The sequence below is a fragment of the Sycon ciliatum genome, chromosome 7, assembly GCF_964019385.1.
Source record: "Sycon ciliatum chromosome 7, ocSycCili1.1, whole genome shotgun sequence".
Classification (NCBI taxonomy): Eukaryota; Metazoa; Porifera; class Calcarea; order Leucosolenida; family Sycettidae; genus Sycon; species Sycon ciliatum.
In genome coordinates this window covers 10,838,327-10,866,007 of record NC_088649.1, presented here as the reverse complement: position 1 = coordinate 10,866,007, position 27,681 = coordinate 10,838,327, and the positions used below count along the sequence as shown (strand labels likewise).

Sequence of the window (27,681 nt, the reverse complement as noted above, 5' to 3'; positions counted from 1 at the left end):
TTGTTCCTGGCTCTGGGGCATTTGTAACTGAATGACTGGTTGCAGGGCTCGTGACTGCTCACAGGGCCCAGATCATTGAGTAAGATCATGTTGAAGAAAGTAATGCTGATCAATTTCTCTGCCCTCTCCTTCTCTCTACCTTGTCGTGTATGCAGCATTGGCTGCTTGTCTACCCAAATCGGATGGAGAATTCAAAATATCACTTCCTCCAAACGTTGAAAAGAGTTGCACAGCCCATGGGACTCAAGGTTGGGAACCCCTTGCAGGCTCAGCTTCAACATGACCGGGCCAGCGAGTATGTGAATTGCATCACTTGGGAACTTTCACAGGCATATCAACAAGAAAACCCCTTCACGCTGGTGAGTTTGATGTCGAGTCAGTAATACAGTTTGAAACTCTTCCTTTCTAAGTTGGCAAGTTTCCAATCTCTTCTTCCAGAGGGCATTCAGAGAATGATGATATCCTTACGGTAACTGGGTTAATACTTGGCCTTTTCAAATGTGTTGTGGCCATGCAGTATGGTATGCTCTTCCAATTATAATTTTGAGGTCTAGTTCTCAAAAGGGAGACCATAATGAAGACTTATCGGCCCGGTTGAGTATTTGGCAGGGTTTAGCATTGATAATTGTGCAGACATGCTTGTCGGTCGGAATCCCACTTCTGTCAAATATCACTTGGGTTTTTGATCCTAGTGACGGCCTAATTTTTGTTTTGAAAAGGACGAGAGATCAAAATAGATGGACTCCTTAATTCTATTTTAGCACTGTATTTTTTTCTCGTAACACATTATCCTCGTGTGCTCCGGATAGCAGTCGTGAGTCAGTCAAGTGTCAAGTTGGCAAGAAGCATGTGTTCCTGGTTGGAACAAAGCAACTTCATGCCTATTCCCGCCGAAGTCACAACTTCTGAGTTCACATTATTGAATTTAATTGTAATCATTGTTCAGCACGACATTCCACTGATGAATGAGACAGGAAAATCAAGTTTGGATAACTTTCATGACTTCGTTGACTGCTTGACAGTTTCAAGCAGTTGAAAGTTCTAGAGGCAGTGTACATTCGTATTCGTGATCTCAATCTTTGTGAAGAAACAGAAAATGTCACCGTGGGTGGGTGTGCGTGCGTGTGAATGCTTACGTGCATGTGTGCGTGCGTGTATGTGTGCATACGTGCATGTGTGTGTGTGTGTGTGTGTGTGCACGTGCGTGTGTGTGCATGTGTGTATACGTGTGTGTGTGTGTGTGTGTGTGTGTGTGTGTGAGTTCGTGTGCTAATGCCATCTTCATAATTATAACGCTACAATTTGTTTTCCCATACAGGTGTGCTGTCTGTTGCCCTCCGCCGATAAGTCCCGCTATGACGCTATCAAGAAGGTGACGTGTTGCGGACACCATCCAGGTGAGTACCGTCCACGAGCTTTACCTCTTCTTTTCCACCGCAAATTAATAAACCAAAAAAGGGGAATCAGAGCACCCCCCCCATTTCCCTGCAGAAGAATGTAATGTACGCTAGTATTGTGTGGACTGAACTGTTTCATCCTCTGCTTCTTCCCTTGTGGACTCATCAGCGCAGCTCTGAGGAAATGAGGCCGAACCTTAAAACAATGAAAAACTATTTTTGTAAAGCCGGACTTAAGCCCGGCCCGAACGTACCTTGCCAGAGTGCTCAAACTGACGAGTCAGCGAGCTCTGCGTTACGTAAGAAGCAAAGGCACTACCTAACTGCTACAACTTACAACAAGAGCAGGGGAGGAATACTCCATATGCGGACAGAACTCTTTTGTCCTTTGTGGACCCATCAGCGCAGCACAGAGGAAATGAGGCTGAACCTGACAGCAACGACAAATGAATTTGTGTACTGTAGACTATGAGATTTGTATTCCACCCTTTCCAATTGGACCAGCGTAAGCAGTTTGTGACTAGTCCGGCCACAGCAATTTACTACTTTGTGTATGATATTGCGGGTACACACAACCCCTCGTTAGTCAAAACACCAGTTGCCGAGCAAAGAGTTGGTCCGGCCTTGGCGGCCAGACCAACCGGACTGGTTCCACCGGCTTGGGAAGCGGTCTGTGTGTGTGTGTGTGTGTGTGTGTGTGTGTGTGTGTGTGTGTGTGTGTGTGTGAAGGTCTGGATCGCCACGTGGAGCATTGCCTTCCTCCCCCCCCCCCTACCCTCTCTGACAGTACCTCCCATCTGGGAGCAGCGTGGCCAATTCTGGCAGCTGTCAATAGTAGTAGTAGTAGCAGCAGCAGCAGCAGCAGCAGCAGCAGCAGCAGCAGCAGCAGCAGCAGCAGCAGCAGCAGCAGCAGCAGCAGCAGCAGCAGCAGCAGCAGCAGCAGCAGCAGCAGCAGCAGCAGCAGCAGCAGCAGTAGTAGTAGTGTGTGTGTGTGTGTGTGTGTGTGTGTGTATGTGTGTATGTGTGTCTGTGTGTGTGTGTATGCCAGCTAGTTCGGTTGGTGGGTACACTTATGCCTGATTGTGTTGGGTCTGTTGCCAACGGCCCCGACTGCTTGAAGGTGTATTGTTGTACCTGCCACTTTGTTGGTTCCAGGGTTCATTATACTTCCTATTTGAAGTGTACATACCTGTTAACCATGGACTTCTTCTGGCTACACTAACTCTTGTGTAATCAATGGTGCTAGTAAAGCTTCTATCAGATCCACTCTGATTTAGCCACCCACACCAGTAGCAAGTAATACCTTCACTGGGTCAGACGTACAAATACAGTATATGGTAAGAGGTACTGTATATGGTAAGAGGTACAGTATATGGTAAGAGAAGAGGACCTACTATAAGTCGACAATTTTTATCGGCCCATTCAAATTTCGGCCTCCAGGGCTAAAACCAATTTCGGCCGCATCAAATTTTCGGCCTGCACTACTGCCGCCTGTATATACTATGACCGTCACACTGAACCTTGCAAAACAAAATTTCGGCCGCAACAAATTTTCGGCCGCAACAAATTTTCGGCTGATTATGACCACGCCAAAAGTAGCCGAAAATAAATATGCGCCGAATATTGGTTGACTTGCAGTACAAGTAAGTTAGTTACTATGGTTACTAGTTACGACTAAAAGTCCACCAAGCTAACGAGATACATTCAGATAACGCGACAACAAGGCACAAAACAAACAAGGACAAGTCCTCGGTGGACTGTTAGTCATAACTAGTAACTTATAGGTCCTTTTCTCTTTACATTATTACGGTCGCCTCCCTGCGCTTAGTGACCGGACCCAGAAATCAGTACGAGCGGCGACTGGATTGACGTGTGGCCTCATGACGAGCCCAGCACAACCCAGTGACCAACCAGTATAGCTGGCTTGGTGGCTTGGTCCAAGTTCAACCCCACGCGACCAGCAGGCAAGGACGGCTAGCTTCACGTTGTGAGTTGTCATTCAAATCTGAGCTCAAAGTAAAACCAAGAGTGAGAGCTGAGACCGAGTCTCGACTGAAGTAAAAGTGAGAATGACAGCTTGAACTACAGTGTACCATGAGGAAAAACAAAGACCACGATGGCAGGTTCAGCGGAGTTGCGCAGAACAAGAGCGAATGCACGAAAATGTTTGTGAGTGAAAAATACGTTTTTAGCACTCTTTCGCTGCGCTCAGCCGTGAAAAAACAGAACTTCTTTTATAGCGCGTTTTAGAGATATGGCGTGATCATTACTTAGAATGGTACGAGGTAATTCCAGGAAATACTAGAACAGGTAAAACCGGAATATGCGCTGCAAGTCAGCAGGAAAGCAGAATACATGTACGGTGATTATTCGAGAAGAATGAGAGAGAAAGACATGGAGAGAAGAAAGACCAAATTTGGACGTGGGGAGCCCGCTCACCCACGTCAGAGTACAATATGTGAACATGAGGGTCACGTTGGCCTGGGGAGCCTGCTCACCCAATGTGCCATAGTTCAGTGGCTTCTAAAGCGGGATTCACAGAAGCTTTTTTTGCGATGCGACGTGATCTGCGACGGGCGCGTGCGATGGCCTTAAAGGCCGATTCACAATACAACTTTCTGCGACGCGACATGCGACTTGCGACACATGCGACGAGCTGCGACAGCGACACATGGTTCACAATATTCTTCATGTTTGCGACATCCTCATGCACAAGTAGTACTATGCACGTGCACTGCACGTGCATAGTACCACTTGTGCATGATGATGTCGCAAACATGAAGAATATTGTGAACCGTGTGTCGCTGTCGCAGCTCGTCGCAAGTGTCCCAAGTCACATGTCGCATCGCAAGAAGTTGTATTGTGAATCGGCCTTAAGTTCTGCTGCATCCCTGGTGGGCTTTCCCCAAGTCGGCCCCGTTTTTCGCCCCCTTTCGCTAAGCTCAAAAATACATCAGATCCGGCTGCAAAATCAGCTGATTGTTCGAAAATCGGCTGCATATTTGGAATATACTGGAAAGTCGGCTAAAAGAATTGGTTGATATAATGGTTTCAAAATTGGTGAGATATTGGAAGATTTTGAATATTTTCGGCGATTCTTAAAGGAACCCTCCAAAATCGGCGAAAAGCTTAGCGATTGTTCAATAAGTCTCGTTTTCGGCAGGCCGATTTGGGGATTTTACTATTTTACGATCTTCCTAATGGCTAATGTTTGTTTGAGAGGAGGACAAAGGACACGAGTCACACGACCTCAACGCATTAGTACTAAATGTACTACAAGTACTTAAATAGAGAGCTGGAGCGGTCATGGTTGCAGCAACATCATTCGTTCGTAAACGCACTTTGCAACAATATTTGGTAGATTTTTGGCGATTCTCAAAGGAACCCTCCAAAATTGGCGAAAGGCTTAGCGATTTTTCGATAAGTCTCGTTTTCGGCGAATTTTTCCGCCGGCCAATTTGGGGAAAGCCTATTCCCTGGTCGTGCTTGCGTGATACTCTGACCTCTTGCGCGGTGACGGTTTTGGTTCTTGCACACGTCTCCTTTCTACTTAGCTCTTGTTATACATTTGTCATGTTCGTCTTGGCTCTTTGCACGAAGCGCCGAGGCATCGTGGAAGCCTGTAGAACGTCGTAGTGACGTGGCTTTGCAGCCTGGAGATATATTTCTAGAAAGCGAAATACTTTCAGGAAACGTACAACGCGAGAACCCACCTACCCAGGATCCGGCCTTGGTTCACATGCTGTGTCATGCCAAGAAGGCATGTCACCTACGTGGGAAAGCGCGTGTCGCTCAACCGACATGCTAAGCACGTGGGACAAGACACTGGGCAGGGCCGGCGCCACTGGTACGGCCGGTACGGCCATGGCCGTACCAAAAAAAAAAAAAAAAAAAAAAAAAAAAGAGGGCGTGGAACGTCCAAAACCGGGGAGAGAAAGTTTCCATGTATGATTTTGTACAGGGAGTCGCCCAGAGTGCAGAATTTGCCGTCTAAATTCCAAAATTTTATGGGGGAGGACCCCCAGACCCCCCTTAAACATGGTCCTTCGGCCGCACCACTCCTCGGAAGCTGCCTCCGGCCCTGCTGGCCAAACCACATTGTATCAAAAGGACGTGCCAGCTCAGCACACAGCTGCTCACTACCAGTATGTAGATCCTGCTGTCACAGGACTATCAGGCAGCAGTCGTCAGTGACATTATTACCGTAACTATTCCACTAATTGCTCTGTAGGGCCGCTTCGTAACAACGAACACAAAGTTAATTGGTGATTGGTAATAATTTATTTTCGAATTGTGGTAGATGACCACGCCAAGGGCAGATTTTCTTCAAATAATAATATTATGCAAAACCAAACAATTTCTCAATGTGTGAAGACTCAACTGCAGCCATCCATTATAACCACACAGCCTCCAAGTTCTTCTTCTTTTTCTTTCTCCCCTCTAGCTCTATTACCGCCATGGCTGGCTATCGCCCACATCACCATTTCATTGGCTAGTGCCACGTGATTGTGAATAAATAATAAAAGAATAATAAAAGCGCTGTCTTGTCTACACCAATACCTGAAAAATGAGGGAATGAAATCATCAAAATTTTTCGGGCAAGCAGCCCATCTTCAGGAAGGAGAATATACAGTAGAATCTCATTGGGAAGAACACTGCATGATAAGACAAATGTTTGCCTAAGAGGAACTAGTATTCGTAACTGTATTAGATAAAAACCTGTGTATTCACTGGGTAAAACATAATATGGATAAGAAGAACTCCCGCTATTGCGAACAAATATCAATGGTCCCTTGATGTTCGTCCTAAAGAAGTTTGACGGCACTAATACACCTTTACACGAATGGACAACAGAATCCTCTTGTCGATTCACTCGCAGACACCCGCTGGGTGGCGCCTGTGGGTAGATCTCTAGCAGTGAGATCACACTCAGCACTAGTATCGCAGAGGCTTTCTGGAAGTGGAAGTGGGCAGGAGAATCCGAGAGAGGAAAACACACCCGCAACCCCGTTTGAGAAATACAATACAGGCTTGTTGTTTTTTTGCTGCTCATTCTTGCAGATTGCCGAGTGATAATGTATGCCTTTTATGATGTAAAAGCCGTGCACCAACACTGCAATGGCTAATGGCCGTGATCTCTGGTGCATAGTCTCATTTGTTCTGTTCAAATAATTTCTTGGTGGTGGTGGTGTGTGTGTGTGTGTGTGTGTGCGTGCGTGCGTGCGTGCGTGTGTGTGATCTTCTATTCAGTCCCATCCCAGTGCATCACATCTAAGAAATTAGCTCCCAATGCAAGACTTATGTCCATTGTCACCAAGATAGCCATGCAGATCAATGTCAAAATGGGCGGAGAGCTCTGGCGCCACCCGGCGCAAAGTGCATTCGACAGTACCATGACCATCGGGCTCGACGTCTTCCACCAGAGGGGCCAGAGCTCCGTTGGTGCCTTCGTGGCGTCTCTCAACAAGACTAATTCCAGGTAAGCCCGGTGCCTCCCACCCCCTGGCCTCCCCGTGGAGACTCGTGCTGGGTTGATTGCCTCTCAACCTAGGTGACACAATGATTCAGTTAGCGGGGAACCCGTCGACCCGCTTCTACTGCTAGGATGTCAATGTTGTAAGGGGGTCGGTTACTATGGGTTACTGGTCAAATCCCGCCACACTCCCAGCTCCTTGCCCAAGACAATTGGAGTATTCCACACGACAGCAAGGGCAAGTATTCATACTACTGTATTCTTGATCTCTCTCCCCGCTGCCTCAGGTACTTTTCGCGAGCTATGATCCATGAACAGAGGCAAGAGAATATGGATCAGCTGGAAAGTCCTACTGCAGGTATGTACACTTCCCTCATCTACATATGCGCTGTTGCACTCCTTAGCCACCCCACACAGGCAGGACAACACTGCGCTGCTCACTGAAATCCAGTTGCGACACTTAAGTGCGCGCCGGGCGTTGCGCGGCCCTAGACCTGCGAACACTGGGCTGCGAAATGGTACAAGGCGCAATCCTGAGTGATGCAACTTTTTTACTTTTTATTTTTTTGTTAACTGAATGTCATGCAGCACTCCTGTAGTGCGTGCATGGTGTTATGTTTTTTTTTAAAATTTATTATTTTTCTACTAGATACACAACTCACCGGCAGGCACATGCATGGGGCTAGCATGGGCTGAGATGGTGCTGGTGGGGCCTGCCATGCTCCACCGGCCAGAGGTCTCGGCATCTTCACATGGCAGGTGCACCAAATTAGGGAGGAAAGCATAAGCATGAGGGGAGAAGAGCACGGAAGAAAAATGGAAGATAATGCTTATACATGTAGCATGTGCCATTCCCCGGGCGCGTGAAACGGACTTGGCGGTTTTTAGTTGCTGTACTTCGAAGTACATGAGTTGAGTCGGCGCTCTTGTTGTTTTGGATCGAAGGAATAAAGAATACTGTGGCCATAAGAGATCTGCAATCGAACTAACACTCGTACGCAACATTTGTATAAATAGAGACACTCAATGATGCAGACAGCCAGACTGTTTCAGCCAATGAGGCCTCATCAGTGCAACTCCGAGCTTAAAATAGAGACATAATTAACGGGTGTCCACGTTTTGGCCTTTGTGCTCAAACCTCGATTGCACATCGGACCCAAGTTCTCGGTCACAGCACGCAGGGAGTGGAGTTCACGCAAGCCAAAAATCCAATCGTGACCCTCAATGGCGGCCGTATTTATATACGTTGTATTTCTCGCCGGCCGAGCGCAGCGCGATAGGCAACAAATGATTTCTCGCGCAACATTTTCGGCTGCAAATATGGCATCTGGTGTGCTCTTTGTGGTCACAGCTGGCTGCGGCCAACTACCCTTCACTTTGTGTGTTTTCGCTGTTGCTGTCTATGCCTCTGTGTGTGCCAGTATTTGTGGAGCAAAAAAATGTGCACACAACACTTTCTTCTTCATTACACAGTCAACTTTGCGTATAACGACACTCGGCGGCGGGGCATCAAAAAAGTTTCCTTATTCGCGAAGTGCCGTTATACCCGAAGTCTCATTATATGTATTACAGTTGGAAGGGACTTTGCTCTGGGCATAGAAATGCTGTCGTTCGTTATATCCGCAGTTGTTATTAGCGAAGTTGATTGTACTGAAGAAGATAACAAGGCTGCAATGACGCTTAAAAGTTCTGAAAAAAAAACTCCCACAAGGCCGTACAGAAAGGAAGGTACCAGTTGACCCCTGGACACAGCATTCCTGGGTACTGTCCACCCACCTCGCACTAAAACTATCCAACTCCACTTAGGAGGCCGAAAGAAGCACACAGCGGCTAGTATGGACACTGCATGTGGACTTGTTCTTGCTGTGGTGGTCTTGTGCTGTGGTGGTCTTGTGCTGTGGTGGTCTTGTGCTGTGGTGGTCTTGTGCTGTGGTGGTCTTGTGCTGTGGTGGTCTTGTGCTGTTCTGGTCTTGTGCTGTGCTGGTCTTGTGCTGTGGTGGTCTTGTGCTGTGGTGGTCTTGTGCTGTGGTGGTCTTGTGCTGTGGTGGTCTTGTGCTGTGGTGGTCTTGTGCTGTGGTGGTCTTGTGCTGTGGTGGTCTTGTGCTGTGGTGGTCTTGTGCTGTGCTGGTCTTGTGCTGTTCTGGTCTTGTGCTGTGCTGGTCTTGTGCTGTGCTGTGCTGTGCTGGACTTGTTCTGTGCTGGTCTTGTTCTGTGCTGGTCTTGCGCTGTGCTGGTCTTGTGCTGTGCTGGTCTTGTGGTGTGGCGGTTGAGAAGGGGCATGGTGTGGCAGTTGAGAAGGGGCATGGTGTGCAGTGTTGACTTGTGGTTAACTAGCAGTTTGGATGAGAAAATAGACTGACATGGATTGACTGGTGCTAATATTTACACGCACACACACACACACACACACACACACACACACACACACACACACACACACACACACACACACACACACACACACACACACACACACACACACACACAATCTCTCACATATACCCACAAACATACGTGCACGCGCACACGTTTCGCACACATACGCAACCACGTCAATCTCTCTGCATCCCTTGTAACTGTAATAATCTCTTAGATGCTCTACGTGCATACTGGAACCAAACTCGAAGCTACCCAAAGAACATAGTCGTCTTCCGCGATGGTGTTGGAGATGGACAGGTAAGGTTGGTTGTGTGTTTGTGCAGCCCAACTCGTGCCAAAGTGACCTCAGATAAACAAATAAGAGCCGTGGAGACAGCAGTTTGAAGGCTATGAGTAAGATTAAACGTGTGGTCATCACCAACCACAATCACAAGGAAGTCTAATGTTGAGTAACCATAACGTTTTCTCGTGACAATCATCAGTGGTTTCCGTCACTAAAAGGCCAGTACCGAATGAAAGAGTATTTATCCGCCAGCCTAAGGTGGTATACTATGCTAATCATATTACTACTCAGTATAATTTACTTTAGTTACAGTTCGCATGTCGCGCATGGAAGGATCCATAGGCTTAGCACATCTGTTAATGAAATCCGGCAGAAAAGCCGACAAAAGGCACCTCAATATTCCCATAATGTATAGCAGTGAAGAACAACTACGCCAGCGCAGCACTTTTTCCACAAGCATCAGCCATCTGCTAAAGAGTGATACGATTTAATTGCCGTGTTACGAGTCACCGTGCCCCGAGTGGGAACGCGCACTGCAAGAAGAGGGGAAACGAGTCGGCCAAACAAAGGCCTGGCTTTACACTGCTTCAGGTGGGGGAATGAATAGTGTATTATCATCTGCGGACATATGGCCTAGCGAAATTTGTGCAAGCTTTTTGTCAAATCTCGACGGAAAAGGAGCTGAAAAACGAAAATTACTTGCTAAGTTGAAGTTGCTATCACTGTACTGGTGCCCAGTGCTGTACGACACCGGTGCAATGTCGTATACTTAGCGACACCGGTGTAATGTCGTATACTTAGCGCTTGCATGTCTGATTGTCAACTACATGCACTCGGAAAAAACTTGGTGTTTTGCGCAACCTCCGAATCGACCGATTTTCGTAGCCTTTTTCGAGGTTACTTATGTCGAACGCCACGAAACTTTGCTTTCCGCAAACTCTCAATTGTTTGAAAAGGTAGTAGAAGTGGCGGTCAGCTTTCCTGCAACTTCATACATGAAAATCGACCTCTTCCCCTTTCCTCTATAACTCAAATAGTTTTCTATCGTACGGCCAGTTTCTGTCCCAGAGACGACAGCTTCGTCCTGCACCAGTTGCTGTGAAATACTAGTGAGTAGTAGCTGGTATCTGCTTTTAGCCTGATGTGTAACACCTTTGCTGGGGAAAGTGTGATGCAAGGATCACAGTCCGGTTCCTGTGGAAGTGGTTCCTTGGCCGTCTCCACTCTAAATGCCCAGATACTGGTCTACATTCGTTAGTACGACGTTGGTTACAGGACAAACCTCATTGGTAGACAATCATCAAAAATCCGCTGACGCCTGAAACGCGTACATTCAAGTTTGGATGGTAGATAATACTAAGAGTATATACCCCCCCCCCCTAAAGAGTGCATGGGGTCTCCGACGGCGAAAACTCACATCATATGTCTCAGATACGTTCGTACTAAGTAAAAACAAAGGATAGCGTGCGCGCAATCCGAATATCTGCCATGATCATGCTGAGGATTTGCATACCCGCAGTGAGTTTCTGTCACAGAGTGCTTTTTTATTACTCCGCTACTCGCTAAAAACGGGCTGGACAGTGGAAGCGTACAACTGCAATGCTGCACCGCGTGATGTGAGTTTTCCCCGTCGGCGTACCCCATGGAAAGGGTATCAGGAGTTGCACACTCTTCGGGGGTTATATACGTCCTGTTTGATGATCACCTGGCTTAGTTTCTCTCCACCTCTATCCTTATTACATCCCTCCCCAATTTCATTAATTACTGCTTTCTATCTGCATTCGCCACCTTTTCATTGGGCAGATCTGCCCGTTTGGTTTGCGAATTAAAATTAAGACAAAAAAATTGAACCCCCGGCTTGTCTTCTAAGGAGGGTATCTCTGTCTGTATTGGCTTAAGGTCATAAAACATCGCTTGCTAGGAAGCCAATCTTTCCAAAAAAACACAAGGATCCATGTGTGGGATTCAAACGCAGCGTACGGTGTCCTACCAATGAGGTTTAACGCCCGCATGCCCACACGCACGTATGCGCCCACACAGGCATATGGGGCCCTTTCCTTCCTCACTGTGAGGAGAAGGAAAGATATGATTGTTAGTCTCGGTGATGTAAAGTAGATGTGATAGGTGAAGTTTGTGCACATTGTCAAGTGTGTTTTGAAATATGATACACTTCTACGGCCATAGCGATTTTAAAAGCTGTGTGTTGTGGCGACGTTCTCTCAGACTACATGCACTAGACATGGTTAGCATTTTACCATTCACGCTAAATCCAACGGCAATCGCACCCAATACCCAAAATACCGTCGGTTCGGTATCGTTTTGGGGCTTTTTCGACTCCCTGGTTTCAACGATAGAAAGCTCTGTTTAGCGGGAGAACGAAACGATAAGATTACAACCAGGGTTACGTCACAAGTCGATCGTTGTGGCAGAAATCGAAGTGCTAACCTCTCTCTCAACACCCAAGAAAAAACAGTACAGGCTGACCGTCATGGTTAGCGTGAATGATAAAATGCTAGCCATTTCTACTGTGTGTTCCTCCGGTGCATGGTCACATTGCCGTCCCTTGGCATCTGTGCTTCTTTGGTGCACTGTGTACACATGTGTGCGTGTGTGTGTGCGTGTGTGTGTGCGTGTGTTTGTGTGTGTGTGTGCGTGCGTGTGTTTGTGTGTGTGTCACACTAGTAGCAAGTATTACCTTCACTGGGGGCAGGGGTAACTGCAGTTGGATCCCGGGACGGATACCCTGATGCCATCAAAACTTTTTCTGCACCTTGTCCTCACCCACTTACTGAGGTGTGGTGAGTCCATAAAGGAAGGTTCAAGGTTATGGAAAGGCCAAAGAGGGGAATTGCCTTCCCCTCTTTGGTCTTTCCATAACCTTGAACCTTCCAAGTTGGAAGGCTGTCGGTTAGCGCTACGGAGATGTGTTGAAGCTAGGTGTCAGGACGTCGAATGTCTCAGTACTCTTGTCAGTTTTGTGCCTAGTTATTGCACTTTCTGACTGTATATAGTATCCATTTACAGTGATGGATAGTTACTCTTAACTCGTATCCATATGTCCTTTTCCTTTCTACAATACTAATAATAATAATAATAATAAATTTGGGGATCACGAGACATACAGAGCATGCATACATGCGGAAGGAGTGTAAATAATTACGACGAAATGAGAATGGAAAGCCAATGGGAATGGGAGAAGCAGTCTCTAAGACCATTCCCGTCACAGAAGGATGCCTCGAAAAAATCCGGATCCCCATGCGGATTTTGGCACGGAAAATTGTACCCCGGAACCTCTCTAATATGGCTTCCGTACTCCGTGTGGTAGTTCCGCTTCCCTCTAACCAGGAATCTATTGCTTCAGAAATGCTGTAACATCGTGAGGGCCCCGTGTATTCTTTTTGTGTTTTTTTCACTTAGCTGGCTTATGTTCGTGACAATGAGTGCGACCAGATCATACGTGGCATAGAACGTATTGTGCCTGAAGGACAGACGTAAGTTGAAGACGTTGTCGTCACTTCGCACTGTGTCTGTATGTAACCGTGGAGCACATCTATTCGATGACGACGTTGGCTATAGAGGATTGTTGATTACAAGACCTTTCCAGAAAGCCTAATTGTCGAAACTGATGAAGGGAAACGAAAGTTGTAATCCGAACAGCTTGCACAATATGTAGTGCATTCAGCCATTTCACTAAAAATCAAGTTAGCACTGAAGGGGTCAATGTGAGCATATCATAAGGAATAGGCTACAAGGAGCCGAAAACCTCATCATCTTTCAGTCTTTACCGGCATAGATGATTTTGCAAACACATTTTGCTGTTTTGTGACCCGGCACTTCAATAACAGGGGCGTCGGAAGGTAATTAGTGTGGCACGGTCAGCCATCTGAAGTGCAATTTACTGGTGGGGCAGGGGACCTGGGGTGGCTGAGGCGAAAAGTTTGGAAAATTAGAGCCCAAATCAGCGCATTTTATTGATTCACGGGGTACTTGGGTCAAATAGTGGTACGGTCAATACCGTAGTGACCATACCGTGTGCGACGCCCCCTGAATAAGGATGTGTATGCTGAGATGCTGTGCAATTTTACCATCTCTCCTCTGCAGCGTTGGCGTGTGCTTCGTTGTTGTTCAGAAGCGGATCAACCACCGCTTCTATAGGACGAGAGGTCGTTACAAGGAAAACCCATTGCCCGGAACAGTCATTGACGATGTCGTTACGCGCGAAAAATGGTATGTACTCTGCATACAACTTGCTACAATGTGTCAACTTACAGCCTGTTTGGGTTCGTTCCTGTCACTTGAGTTGAACCTTTGAACCTTTGAGTTGAACCTTGGTCTGAAAATTGTAGCCTGCAGGCATGGTGACCAGGTGACTGGTGTACGCATGAGCACGTGGCAGCTTGCCCGGCCGTGTTCGATTGGCGGAGAGGACCGAACGCTGCATCGCAGCCCTTTCGGACCAAAACCAGTCGATTCAGCATCCAAAAGACTACAACATATGGGCCAATTGCCGTCATCCATCCTTTTTATAAGAATGAAATGGCGCTTTTAGTTACACTTTGCATTCAAATCCCCATCTAGTAGGGCGCAGTTGCAGTTTCGGTGGAAGTGGGCAGTTCGATTGGGAGTAAAGGAGGAAGACTGCTTCCTCGAACCAAGACCATTCGACTCAGCACCCGAAGACTACAACTGGTGAAAAATTGATTTTGGGGTATACTTCCGGTTGGAGACCTCACTGAGGAGGGGATATGTTAACCGTTGGAGATCCCACTGAGGAGGGATATGTTAACCATTGGAGACCCCACTGGGAAGGGATATGTTAACCGTTGGCGATCTCACTCACCTGCTCACAATCCTTGGGCACCCTGTAAGAAGGCCATAGGCCTGTTGGGTATACCCAAGTAAAATAACGAGAGAGCTTGGAAGCTCAGGGCCCTACGCTATGCTTTTTTTGCCTTGATGACCTAGACAAAAAAAGCATTCGAAGGGATTCGAACCCGCACTATCGCGCGCCTTGCATGCATCCCCCGATACACTTCGCATACATACTAATTCTTCCCAGTTGTTTCACATTGTGATCTTGCATTTGAAAGCCCTATTTGAATATGCATTGTGGCCAGCCGTCTTTGATGGCACGGTACGGTAGGGGATAGGTACGGGACAGGTACGATCGAGGGTAATACGACACCGTCTCCCGTACCGTACCGTACCATCAAACACAGCTGGCCACATACAGCTGCCCGCAATATTCAAATAGGGCTTTCAAACGCAAGATAATAACGTGAAGCAACTTGGAAGAATGGGTATGAATGCGAAGCGTATGGGGGAATGCATGTAGGGCGATAGTGCGGGTTCGAATCCCAGGATATGCCTGAAAAAAAAATAGGAGAATTGAAAAATTTATAACATCCTATGCTTTTTAGCCGGCAGATACGGATAGCGCCAGGCGTGACACAAACAAACAAACAAACAAACAAACACACACACAAATACCAAATTAAAGCTGTGTGGACCCTGGCTAGCGCCAGACGTTACTGAAGTAACGTCTTCTGCATAGCTACGGGAATAATACATACTACTACTACTACTGCTACTGCTACTGCTGCTGCTGCTGCTGCTGCTGCTGCTGCTACTACTACAATATGATGGCTGACTTGTGGTCAGTTGTTTCCAGCCCTTATATTATATTTTTTACCAACCGTTGTCTCCTTTCTTCAATGTGTTCATTGTGTTTTCGGCTGCGCGAAAATCCCACGAACTCGGAAGGGTACCGGGCCAGTATGAACAGGTGACCAAAGTCGAAGGGTACCGGGCCAGTATGAACAGGTGACCAAAGTCGAAGGGTACCGGGCCAGTATGAACAGGTGACCAAAGTCGAAATGCCCGGAGCTTGTCTGTGTTCTGTCTGACAGATTGTAGGCAATAGAGGTTATGCAATAGCCTGATCAGTGGAGATGCCTTGGCAACACTCCGACACAACGACACACTAGCTCAAGCAAAACCGCCAACTCTGCCTGTGTAGCGCACACATCATGCAAATCAGTTAGTTCACCTCCTTTTGAAACATCATTTGCATACCTGTCGGCAGCTACTGCTCTGAGGATGCTACGCCTTCTTGCTGGTGGTGCACGGATACGGTGAATGGGGATGGCTTTGTGGTGGGTGTGATCTACTCGCCTCCCACCGCTTTAGGAGCTGCATCTGCACCTTGAACCATACAGGGTGATAGCGTTCCCACGGCGGATCCTGAAAACTCAGCCTCCAGCCGAGTATCAGGCGAACCGCGAATGTTTATTTTAAAAAATGTCGCGTGAGACTCGGCTGGAAGTGTTTTTACTCCGAGTTTCACGCACTAAGCGATCATCAGAAAACAGTTTTCTGATGATCGCTTAGTGCGTGAAACTCGGAGTAAAAACACTTTCTCTGTCCTCCTATTGTTTGAACCAGCTCTACCACTCGGTATTGAGCACTCTCTTGGACAGCCTGGAACCTCTCTGTTTTATATTTATTATTATTATTGATTGAAAGCCACAAACCTTCAGACATGTGAATGTGCACATGTGCAGTGTACATGCGTGGGTATAGAGAAGGCAGCACGGAAACGGCAGTGCATGGTGGTGAGGCCTGGGCAGCTCGTCCGAACGTGGGTCTCGGAGTCCACACTGGGTTTATGCCGAAGGTTGGGTTGTGATGGATGGTGGTGTGCCGACTACACCAGATAGCTCCACTCCAGCAGGTTCATGGACTCAGTTATTGGGATTGTTTGTCTTTTTATTCTTTTTTTTATTCTTCGAAAAATACGGAATTGAGATAAATATATGATGTCATGCTAGACTAAAGACTATGTGGAAGGTAATACCGCATACCGGTGTAATGAGGGTTCACATAGCACTAGCAATTCATTATGATTGTACTGTGTTTCAAGTCTGTGGTTGTCTTTCTAACTTGCTGCTGCTGCTGCTGTGTCCTTGTCTGATCTACTTACTTAAGCAGCTGCACTTGTGCCTTGATCCTGGACGGTGGCGGCGTTCCTGCGGGTGTAAGGAGCTCATCTCGCACGAACCGTGACATTTATATTTTCTTCTGTCCCTGAATGTTACGCGTGTTGTTGTGTAGGTATGACTTCTTTCTCTGTAGTCAGAGTGTCAACCAAGGCACCGTGACTCCGACCCATTACAACATTATCTTTGATACTTGGAAAGGAGCGAATAATACAGAATTGACGCCGAACCAAATCCAGTCGCACACCTACCTTCAAACACACAATTACTACAATTGGCCGGTAAGGGTGTGTTTGTGTCCGTGTTTGTGTGTGTGTGTGTGTTTGTGTGTGTGTGTGTGTGTGTGTGTGTGCGTGTGTGTGTGTGTGTGTGTGTGTGTGTGTGTGAGTGTGTGTGTGTGTGTATGTGTGTTGAGGATATCCCTGCATAATGCATAATACTGTTGTTGTGTTCTGGGGTGTGGTGAGTTTGGACTAACAGAGACTGCAGTGGACTACTGAGGCTTGGGTGTGAAAGTGAAGTTTGCATTCCCGCATAACCACCTGCTAGACAATGGTGTTGACTGTTGAGAAACATAACCACCTGCTAGACAATGGTGTTGACTGTTGAGAAACATAACCACCTGCTAGACAATGGTGTTGACTGTTGAGAAACATAACCACCTGCTAGACAATGGTGTTGACTGTTGAGAAACATAACCACCTGCTAGACAATGGTGTTGACTGTTGAGAAACATAACCACCTGCTAGACAATGGTGTTGACTGTTGAGAAACATAACCACCTGCTAGACAATGGTGTTGACTGTTGAGAAACATAACCACCTGCTAGACAATGGTGTTGACTGTTGAGAAACATAACCACCTGCTAGACAATGGTGTTGACTGTTGAGAAACATAACCACCTGCTAGACAATGGTGTTGACTGTTGAGAAACATAACCACCTGCTAGACAATGGTGTTGACTGTTGAGAAACATAACCACCTGCTAGACAATGGTGTTGACTGTTGAGAAACATAGCCACCTGCTAGACAATGGTGTTGACTGTTGAGAAACATAACCACCTGCTAGACAATGGTGTTGACTGTTGAGAAACATAGCCACCTGCTAGACAATGGTGTTGACTGTTGAGAAACATAACCACCTGCTAGACAATGGTGTTGACTGTTGAGAAACATAACCAGTTTAGCCGAAGATCTAGTACATACAACCTGTATTGCTGTTTCCACTGTTTCCGAAAGTGCTTTTTTGATTCATTATCTTCTGTGTGTGTGTGTGTGTGTGTATTTGTGTGTGTGTGTGTGTGTGTGTGTCTTTGCATGTGTGTGTGTGTGTGTTCGTGTATGTGTGTATGTGTATGTGTATGTGTGTATGTGTTTGTGTGTGTGCGTGTTTCTTTCCAGGGTACGATAAGAGTACCAGCACAATGCCAGTATGCTCACAAGCTAGCCTATCTGGTCGGCGAACACACCATCCATTTGCCGAACCCACATCTCGATAACCGTCTATACTACCTCTAATCGGCCTACTCCCACTGTGGCTGTGTCTCCACTGGACTATGGAGAAACAGCCCTGCATGGCAGCTAGCTTATCTGGTAGGCGGAAAATACCGTTGAATTGCCTCTGATCGGCCTGCTCACAGTGTGTCTCCACGGAACTATGGATGAACAGCCCTGCATGGCAGTGCACTGCATCATGCGGCAGCTGAAAAAGAGGAACAGACATTTGACTTTTCCATTCAATTCTACTGATACAGTTTAAGTTGCTTTTCACATTTGGAGTTTCTGTAAAACCTTGAATTGAATTCCTACAGGACCGGTGTTTCAAATCGAAGCACAAGCTGGAATTTTTGAGTTTCACACATACATGCCAACCTGGAGGGTTGAGTTCCCTGGACAACGAAACTGAATTCCCTTGATTTTGACCATTTTTCCCTAATGATTGTCTCTAGAAAACTTGTTAGGAAATTTTATTATCCATCTTTTGTTTTTGTTGATTACTACATCCAATGTCCGCGTCGCTGATTCTGCTGATTGCCATAATAAAGTTATTGTCTGTGCGCCGCTTATTCGTATACCTCAAGAGGAGATACTCTGCACCTCAGGTAGAATACTTGAACACAGCTATTGGGAAGCGCTTTATTTGTCGTACTATAGCACACAACCTTAAATTCCTCACACAATGTTTAGAGCATGGTGTTTGGCCACAATCGATACGGAACCGCGTCAACAAGGCGCAGGCATATCACTCCCTCAACCTAGAGAGAGAGAGAGAGAGAGAGAGAGAGAGAGAGAGTCTTCATTTTAGAAGATGATATTGGCCGTGAGTAGCTCCCAGCAATGTCAAGTCCCAGTTTAAGCAGGATTCACAGAAGCTTTTTTGCGATGCGACACGCGATGCAACAGGCGCGAAACCCCAAATCGCAGCCATCTTGCACCCCACGCAACTGCCGCAACTGGGCCATCGTGGAAGTTGAGCTTGGCTCAACATTTGCGATGCGACAAGCGATTTGGCATACGATTTTGACCTTTTCTACAGCAAAGTTGTACAAAGGTTTAAGAGTTGCCTATAAATTTGTACAAGTTGTACCAAACCGCACAAATACCGTGGGGACGTACCCACCTGCATTGAACTTCGCGCCAAATCAGCAAGGCGTTGTCGCATTGCTGACTTCTTCTGTGAATGGTATTTCGCGAGTTTGCATCGCACGCGTCCGTGGCAGATCACGTCGCATCGCATGTCGCATCACAAAAAAGCTTCTGTGAATCCCGCTTAAGACGTTAATATGCTCAGGCCGTTTCATTTCTCTCCCCGCGAAACCGAAAAATCCCCGTATCGCAGCCATCTCGCAGCCCATGCAACAGGGTCGCAACAGGGCCATCGCAGAAGTTGAGCTTGGCTCAAGTTTTGCGATGTGGCAAGCGATTTGGCGTACGATTTTGACCTTTTCTACAGCAACGTGGTACAAAGGTTCAAGAGTTTCCTGTCAATTTGAGAAAGTTGTACCATGCCATGCGAATACCATGGTGACGTACCCACCTGCATTGGACTTCACGCCAAATCAACAAGGCGTTGTCGCATCGCTGACTTCTTCCGTGAATGGTATTTCGTGAGTTTGCATCGCACGCGTCCATCGCAGATCGCGTCGCATCGCCCATCGCATCGAAAAAAAAGCTTCTGTGAATTCCGCTTTTTGATTTCTTAGGTTTCTCGAACCTCCTATCACAAAATGACAACACGCAACATATACGACTTATCACTAAACATCGAAAGAACTTGAATTGCCTTAGGAAGAAGCTGTTCGGGTCTTTTACAATTGAGCATAGTACGATTATTAATCTGGCTATTGTAAAACTGAGCAACATTGAGAAGGAGCTCCTCTGTAGAGGCATCGATTTCGGTATTCTCTAACGTCACTTTTAAAACCCTTTTAAAGAATTCTAGCTTTTCTACAATATGTCAATAGGTTAGTACAATAGGTTAGTGCAATAGGTTAGTACAATAGGTTAGTACAATAGGTTAGTACAATAGGTTAGTACAATAGGTTAGTACAATAGGTTAGTACAATAGGTTAGTACAATAGGTTAGTACAATAGGTTAGTACAATAGGTTAGTACAATAGGTTAGTACAATAGGTTAGTACAATAGGTTAGTACAATAGGTTAGTACAATAGGTTAGTACAATAGGTTAGCCGAATTTGAATCGTGCTCAGATACACAGAAGTGGGTGTGCGTTTGTAAGTTACGCTCCATACATGATAGCGGAGGAACATGCCACACAACAGCCGGGCCGCAAGTCATTCTCGTTAACGTAGGAACACATGAAGTCTCTCCGTGATCTCAGAGTACATAAGGACATTATTACAAAGCCGGACAAGGGTAGAGGTACATGTACTGTAATTATCACAAACGATCAATATCACACGAAGATGGCTGCAAATAATATTTATTGCTCGCCCCTGTATTAAAGGGGAAGTTAAGGCAAAAATTAAAATTTCACCAGTTGTAGTCTTCGGGGTGCTGAGTCGAATGGTCGTGGTCCGAGGAAGCTGAGACGCTCCCTTCCTACTTGAATCCCAATCGAACTCGCGCACTTCCACCGAAACTGGGTGACTGCGCCCTACTAGATGGGGGATTTGTATGCAAAATGTCACTAAAAGCGCCATTTCGTTCTTATAAAAGCACGGATGACCGCGATTGGCCCATATGTTGTAGTCTTTTGGACGCTGAGTCGACTGGTTTTGGTCCGAAAAGGCTGCGATGCAGCGTTCCGCCTTTATTCCCAATCGAACATGGTTGAACAAGCGGTCACGTGCTCCTGCGTACGCCAGTCACCTGGTCACCGTGCCTGCAGGGTACAACTTACTAGCCTGTTTGACCTTTTTTGGGTGCAGTCCTGTCACTCGAGTTGAACTCGAGTTGAACCTTGGTGTGAAAGTTGTCACCTGCTGGCGTGGTGACCAGGTGATTTGGGCACCCAGGAGCACGTGACCGCTTGTTCAACCATGTTCGATTGGGAATAAAGGAGGAACGCTGCATCGCAGCCTTTTCGGACCAAAACCAGTCGACTCAGCGTCCAAAAGACTACAACATATGGGCCAATTGCGGTCATCCGTGCTTTTATAAGAACGAAATGGCGCTTTTAGTGACATTTTGCATACAAATCCCCATCTCGTAGGGCGCAGTCACCCAGTTTCGGTGGAAGTGCGCGAGTTCGATTGGGATTCAAGTAGGAAGGGAGCGTCTCAGCTTCCTCGGACCACGACCATTCGACTCAGCACCCCGAAGACTACAACTGGTGAAATTTTAATTTTTGCCTTAACTTCCCCTTTAAACAAATCGTGTACGTAATCTTATTGAGCGTGCTAGCCTACTGCTAGGCGCATTTGCTCACCCAGTTGTTGTTGTTGTTGATTTTTATTTTGCTTCGCAAGGCCAAACGGGCAATGGTGCCCAATTCTATGGAAGCGAATTTCAAAAGGGAGAGAGCTACGGGGAGAGAGAGAGAGAGAGAGAGAGAGAGAGAGAGAGAGAGAGAGAGAGAGAGAGAGAGATAGATAGAGAGAGATAGAGAGAGAGAGAGAGAGAGATAGATAGAGAGAGAGAGAGAGAGAGAGGGGGGGGGGGGGGGGGGAAGGAGGGAGATGATAAGCAATTTTGCAGCGTCAACAGAGCGATTTTGCAGTGTCAATAGAGGGAACACAAAGAGTTCATAAGCGCACAAGCACGCAGAGAAGAGTAAATGATGTGGTGTGTGGACGCGAAAAGTCAGACAGAGCATTCATTGCAAGGTGTAGGGGATGGAGGCAAGCTTAAATTGCTGGGCAGCCTTGATCTCCCTTACACTCCTTGGGAGAGCGTTCCAGCCCAAGGCTGCCTGAAAGGCCAGGCGAGATCTGCCGGCTTCTGACTGTGCCGAGGGGACAGTGAGGCCCCTGGAAACCTGGTGCCGGGTGGTGCTGCCAGCTGATGGTGAGAATAGGTCCTGGAGGACACTGCTGGCTTTCCCATTGACGCAGCGCCACAACAGGACGAGCCGCTTCTGGGCGTAGCACTCGCGAACTCTGTACAGGGACATCCGTTCGAGCAGAGGCTGAGCCGAGGTGTGAGGCGGCAAACCGTATACCGCTCTCGCCGCTCGGTTCTGCAGGACCTGAAGGCGATCAAGCTGCGAAACCTTGAGGGAGGAAGAGAAGGCGTTAGACCCATATAGGAGGTCAGGCATGATGACTGACCTCACATACTGGATGCGACTACTGAGGCTCAGACATCTGCGGGACCGCCACAATGCTCCAATCTCCTGCACAACTTTCTTCGCCATCGCGTCAACATGGGGGTCCCACTTCCCAGCGGCGTCAAGGGTCACGCCGAGGTACCTTGCTGTTGGGCTCAGGGAAAGCTCTGTCTGGTTGCAGCGGACAGCGACATGCTGACCCGCATTGCGTTTTGGTACAATTGACAGGACCTGGCTCCTCTTGTCATTTAGAAGCAGATGGCGATGCTTGAGCCAGTCAGCGACGTTGGTGACGGCCCCTGACAGGCAGGCTGATGTGGCTAGCACTGATTTTCTGTGGCAGTGCACGGCAATGTCATCGGCAAATTGCAGAGATGGAGCAGGATGGGCTATGGCAGGGACATCACGGGTGTACATGCTAAACAGGATCGGCCCTAGGACCGAGTCCTGAGATACACCAGTAAGCTTCAGGAAGAGCTAGCTTTCCTGAGACAAGATTTTGTTAAGAATGGTTACCCCGTACAACTCTTGAACAAACTATTCAATGAGCCTGTTGTCAATGCCATGGAACAGCCTTTCGGGCCCAATCCGTGGCGAGTATTTTTGAGACTCCCATGGAAGGGTCAAGTATCACTAGATGCAGCCCGAGAAGTTAAAGAAATCGTCAAACTTACTCCGCTACCTCCTTTACGCCAGTGTTCACTACAGCGCGTGCGTTCACGGTGAAGAAGGACGTTCTTCCTACCCAACTAATTACCTATGTAATCTACCATTTTGGATGTCGGCATTGTGTTCGCCGATATGTAGGTAGAACCCTTCAGCACCTGAACGCACGTGTTCAACAACATGTACCGCTCTATCTATTATCAGACAGTGCTAGTGCCCTACAGCCTAGACGAGACCGACCAACCAAGTTACTAAGCCCTTGAAGGAGACTCACATCCGACAGACGACTCGGTGCCTACTTTTACCTGAGGAGACTACACGATTAACAGACAGCCCAGATGCTAACCAGTCCGAGACACATCGACAGCAGCATGACTCGATCAACAGTGATTCAACACGAATGATTTCTACCAATGGACATGGACCCGAAGCAGCAACCCACGTGACAACAGTATTGACGGAGGATGAGGACCGGCAGACCACAGACGGTGAAGGTACTGGCAGTGATGGAGAGCAGGACGAGGATGTTGAGGCCGGCAGTGGACAGATGGAAAGTGAGGGTGATGATACTAGAAAGAGATCCGCAATAAAGAAACACCTGTTGTCCAACAGTCAGAGCCGTTCAGTTTATGATGACTCTTGTTTCACAGTTTTGTGCCGTGCTCGTAGGTTTAGTGAACTTTAAAAAGTATTGGAAGCTGTTTTCATTCGCAAACAGTACCCCAATCTATGCATCCAAAAAGAAAATTAATGTCACTGAACTTAGACTATTCTCTTAACTTAACATTCACACACACACATACACCTACCCACATACCCATGCGCGTACTCCTTATCATGTTCAACTGCCTTCATAATCGTCATACTCCGACCGTCCAACCGATGTCAACCTCACCCTGCGAATAATGAGCTCATCTCTCCCGTAGCTTTTATTTTATTTTTTAAATTTTTTTTGATCCCACCTTCCAACCCGGCAAATACAGTAAAACCTGTCAAGGCGACCACTCGGATAAGGCGACCACCTGTCCCAGAAGACCACTGCAACCAGAACCAAGGGATGTTATTTCCAGTCAAAATGACCTTGGATAAGGAGACCACCTGGTGACGGTGACCACGTGTTTAAGGTCCCTTGAGAGGTCGTCTTAGACAGCTTTCACTGTAATTAGATTTTGATAAAAACGATGCAAAGCCTCTCAATTATTTTCTAATACTTGAAGTAGAAATATAAGATATTAACTGGTTTGAGGGAAAGAGTAGAAATATAAGAATATAAAAATAATAATATACATGTACTTTTACACAAAACTAGCTCGGTGCAGCACTGATCACGGCAGGGGAACCCAACCCTCCACCATCGCCAACTCACGAAGCATGTGAACTGGACGGTGACCGAGCAGGCGAGCACCCCGGACACACAATACAGTGGAACGTAGCAGCTCTCCCGTAGCTCCTCCTCTCCTTCCATCATGACCGAACATCAACTACAGTGTGTAGATCAATTTTTTCAATTATCAGAGCAATATCCATACCGGTAGCCTGCGCAGTCATGCCTGCTAAAATCCAGACGTCATGACTTTGTAACATGCATAAGGTACATGACTTTTTACATGTACGCGGAGTTTTGCGGACTACCCGTCACTATCTCGTCCGCACCGGGATAAAAGGCTGATTCACTCGCATCTTCTGCTACATGTACTGTACTGTATCAGTGTGAGAAAGAACTTTGAAAAAGACGAGTTCGAGCATACAATAATGTATTGCCATGATTTCTACCCTGCTTTTCATTGAAAACACTTTACCATGCAGACCACCAGCAGCACAAATCAGATGCAGTGTAGCTTACAATGCTACATACTAGAACTGTGGGTCTGTGCTACTACCAGGATTGTACTAGTACGTGTAGTAGTTATGCTAAGGCCAAAACAAAAAATAGGCTTGTTTGAATGTTTCCGGTCGGCAACTCCTCAAAAAGGAGACGTGCACCACTCCCTGACCGTTACCAAGGTTACCAACACGAACGTCTGACACTGCTACTGCTACTGTACAATTACAGTGGAACCTGTCTAAGACGACCTCTCAAGGGACCTTCAAAACGTGGTCACCGTCACCAGGTGGTCTCCTTATCCAAGGTCATTTTGACTGCAAATAACATCCCTTGCCGCCTTGGTTCTGGTTCCAGTGGTCTTCTGGGACAGGTGGTCGCCTTATCCGAGTGGTCGCCTTGACAGGTTTTACTGTATGTCATGGTGATGTTGATACCAGGTGCGAAGTGCTAACAGTAACACCTCGAGCACAGACTGACACAGTGACAGTCAGTGCGGAGCAGGGAGTAGTACACGTATCAGGCCTGGTGCGAAGCGCGCTAGCGACGGTCGAGTACGAGTAGAGTCTACGGTGGAAGTAGATTTAGAATACATGTAGATGCATTTTGTTCGATTTCAGAAAAGCTGAAAAAAAATTGATGCTGACATTTTACTTCGTGTAGAGCTGGAAAGCCAAGTAATTAGTTAGTTAGTTAGAGGCTGAGCGCTAGCTAGGGAATGTTGAAGCCGGTGTTGAATTTTCAAACAGAAGTACCTGTAGGGCTTCGGATAGTACCTAGCCACAGAGTTGTCGAAGGTGCTCGGTCGTACGCATGGAGACGGCCCAGGAAAAGTATTCAATTTGACAGATACATTAATTTTTGTGACATGACCGATCTACTACTGCTAGTACTACAGTAGAACTGATCCAGACTGAGTCTGACTTCATTGTATGTTTTGACGTCCGAGACAAAGTAATACAATAGTTTGAGCGATGCCAGGTACATGTAAATCTTACAGGTAGAAGTGATGGAGAGAGAGAGAGGGTTTGTCCGTACCACACGTATGACAGTATGACAGTGACTGCGAGCGGACCATGTGGACGCTATGCGGCCATGGACACCGTCACTGCTGGTTTTGAGGGAGATTTGGTTTGCTAGACCGTTGCCTGACTGTCTCAGAGTCTGTATTGCACGCCCAAGTCTCAGTGAGTATCGTTACAGCGGTAAGTCAGTACTTGCCAGTATATGTACTCTAATTTCAGAAAATTTGCGTGCTCAATTGGGTGCTCAATTGGGTGCTCAATTGGGTGCTCAATTGGGTGCTCAATTGGGTGCTCAATTTGGGTGCTCAATTTGGGTGCTCAATTTGGGTGCTCAATTGGGTGCTCAATTTGGGTGCTCAATTTTTTCGGTATGAGGCCAAAAGGCCATGCTAAAAAAAATTTCACGGTTCGCGTGAGACTCGGCCGAAGGCCCAGTTTTCCGCATCCGCAGGAACGCCACCACCCTCTTGGATCAAGGCGCAGATGCAGCTCCTAAGCGATGGGCCATGCTAGGTGAACAGAAATTTTAGTTACATGTACAGAGAAGCAGTTCCCTATTGGATTGCGTGTGTGTGTGTGTGTGTGTGTGTGTGTGTGTGTTAGTGTTTGTTCGGTGTATTGAAATTTTAGGTATGAAACAGACGCACGGAAAGCACGGAACTGAATAGAAGTACATGTATAGTTGGTATGGCCTATAAGGTTGGCGGCGGCTATAGTAATATACCGCATATAGTGATCAATTTCTCTAATTCATTTTCATTTCCCATAACTAAGTATACACAGTTATCGCATATAGTAATAATCGTCTATAGTAATATGGCCCAGTATCTGCGGAAATGGACCTTAGGGTGATTTTTCACAAAATGACTTTTTTCTGCTGTTATCATCTATAGGTATCTAGTGATCACATGGCAAAGTATTAGACCAAACAAAGCAATATTGATGACCCAGAAGCTTCTCAAACAAGCATAGGTACATATCAGGAAATATAACAATTTATCACAGTGTTTTCCACATCGGAATACGATTGTTACAGTGAAATAAATAAAAAATAGTGTAATAAATCATCCATCCAATTTTTGTTGTAAAATAACTCTTGAGCAACCTCTGGCATAGAGCATGGATGGCCTTGATCCTCATCACTGCATACCAATGAAAACTGTTTGAACGCCATTCCAAGTCTGCTGAAAATCCACAGAAGTGCAGAACAGGAGGGAGGGTGGCTACAACTACACCTGGAGTCCCAGTCTGTGCATCCCACAGGGAATACGACACAGGAACAACTTTCTAACACCCCACACTTCATCTCATACACGATTTAGAGGTAGTCCATCACTGCTGCACCTCTGTGAAATTTGAGCTCTGTGGGAACTGGCGGCATGCGCGTCAGTGCGCCATGATTCCAGCACTGAGCGCAGAGAGTTCGTAGCTCATCAATCAATGTTCAGCTCTTGCCCCGTCCAAGGGGTTTGGTGTTCACCACGGAGTCCAGTGTGGGAGCCTGGGAAAATTCAGATCATGTCACTAGCGGCAGGGCTCTTTCGTCCTGACTCGAGTTGATCCAGGGCGTTTCAGTTCGACAACCTCTGTTGCCGTCGCCTCACTAGTTTCTCCTCGTTGAGTATTTCTCCTGAGCGGAGCTGTACTAAATTCAGAAGGACCCTACAAGGATTTTCAGATGTCAGAAAGTACTTTTGCCAGCAGAGAGCTCCTTTGGCGGAGCGCCTAAGTCAAGTTGAAATTCTCGTCGCTAAATAAGAATTGCGCGTCGACAAAATGTCACAAAAACATATTCTGGAAACTGTCGTTTTTCTCTATCAGACGCGACGATTCCTGCCTAGGAAATCCAATGACTTCTGGCAGAGCCGGACGGCAACTAGCTGGCCATCGTGACTCGTGAGCGAAC

At 46.9% G+C, this 27,681-nt stretch overlaps 1 protein-coding gene across 1 annotated transcript; it reads left to right on the top strand.

The window, feature by feature from the left end:
• The first annotated feature begins 236 nt into the window (after window positions 1-236).
• Window positions 237-18,560, top strand: LOC135821614 (piwi-like protein 1). Its single transcript, XM_065334611.1, has 9 exons — window positions 237-359; window positions 1,319-1,397; window positions 6,648-6,876; window positions 7,158-7,228; window positions 9,464-9,546; window positions 12,950-13,023; window positions 13,634-13,759; window positions 16,646-16,811; window positions 17,932-18,560. The coding sequence occupies exons 1-9, from the start codon at window positions 237-239 to the stop codon at window positions 18,046-18,048; spliced, it is 1,068 nt and encodes a 355-aa protein (XP_065190683.1). The 3' UTR covers window positions 18,049-18,560.
• The last annotated feature ends 9,121 nt before the right edge of the window (window positions 18,561-27,681 follow it).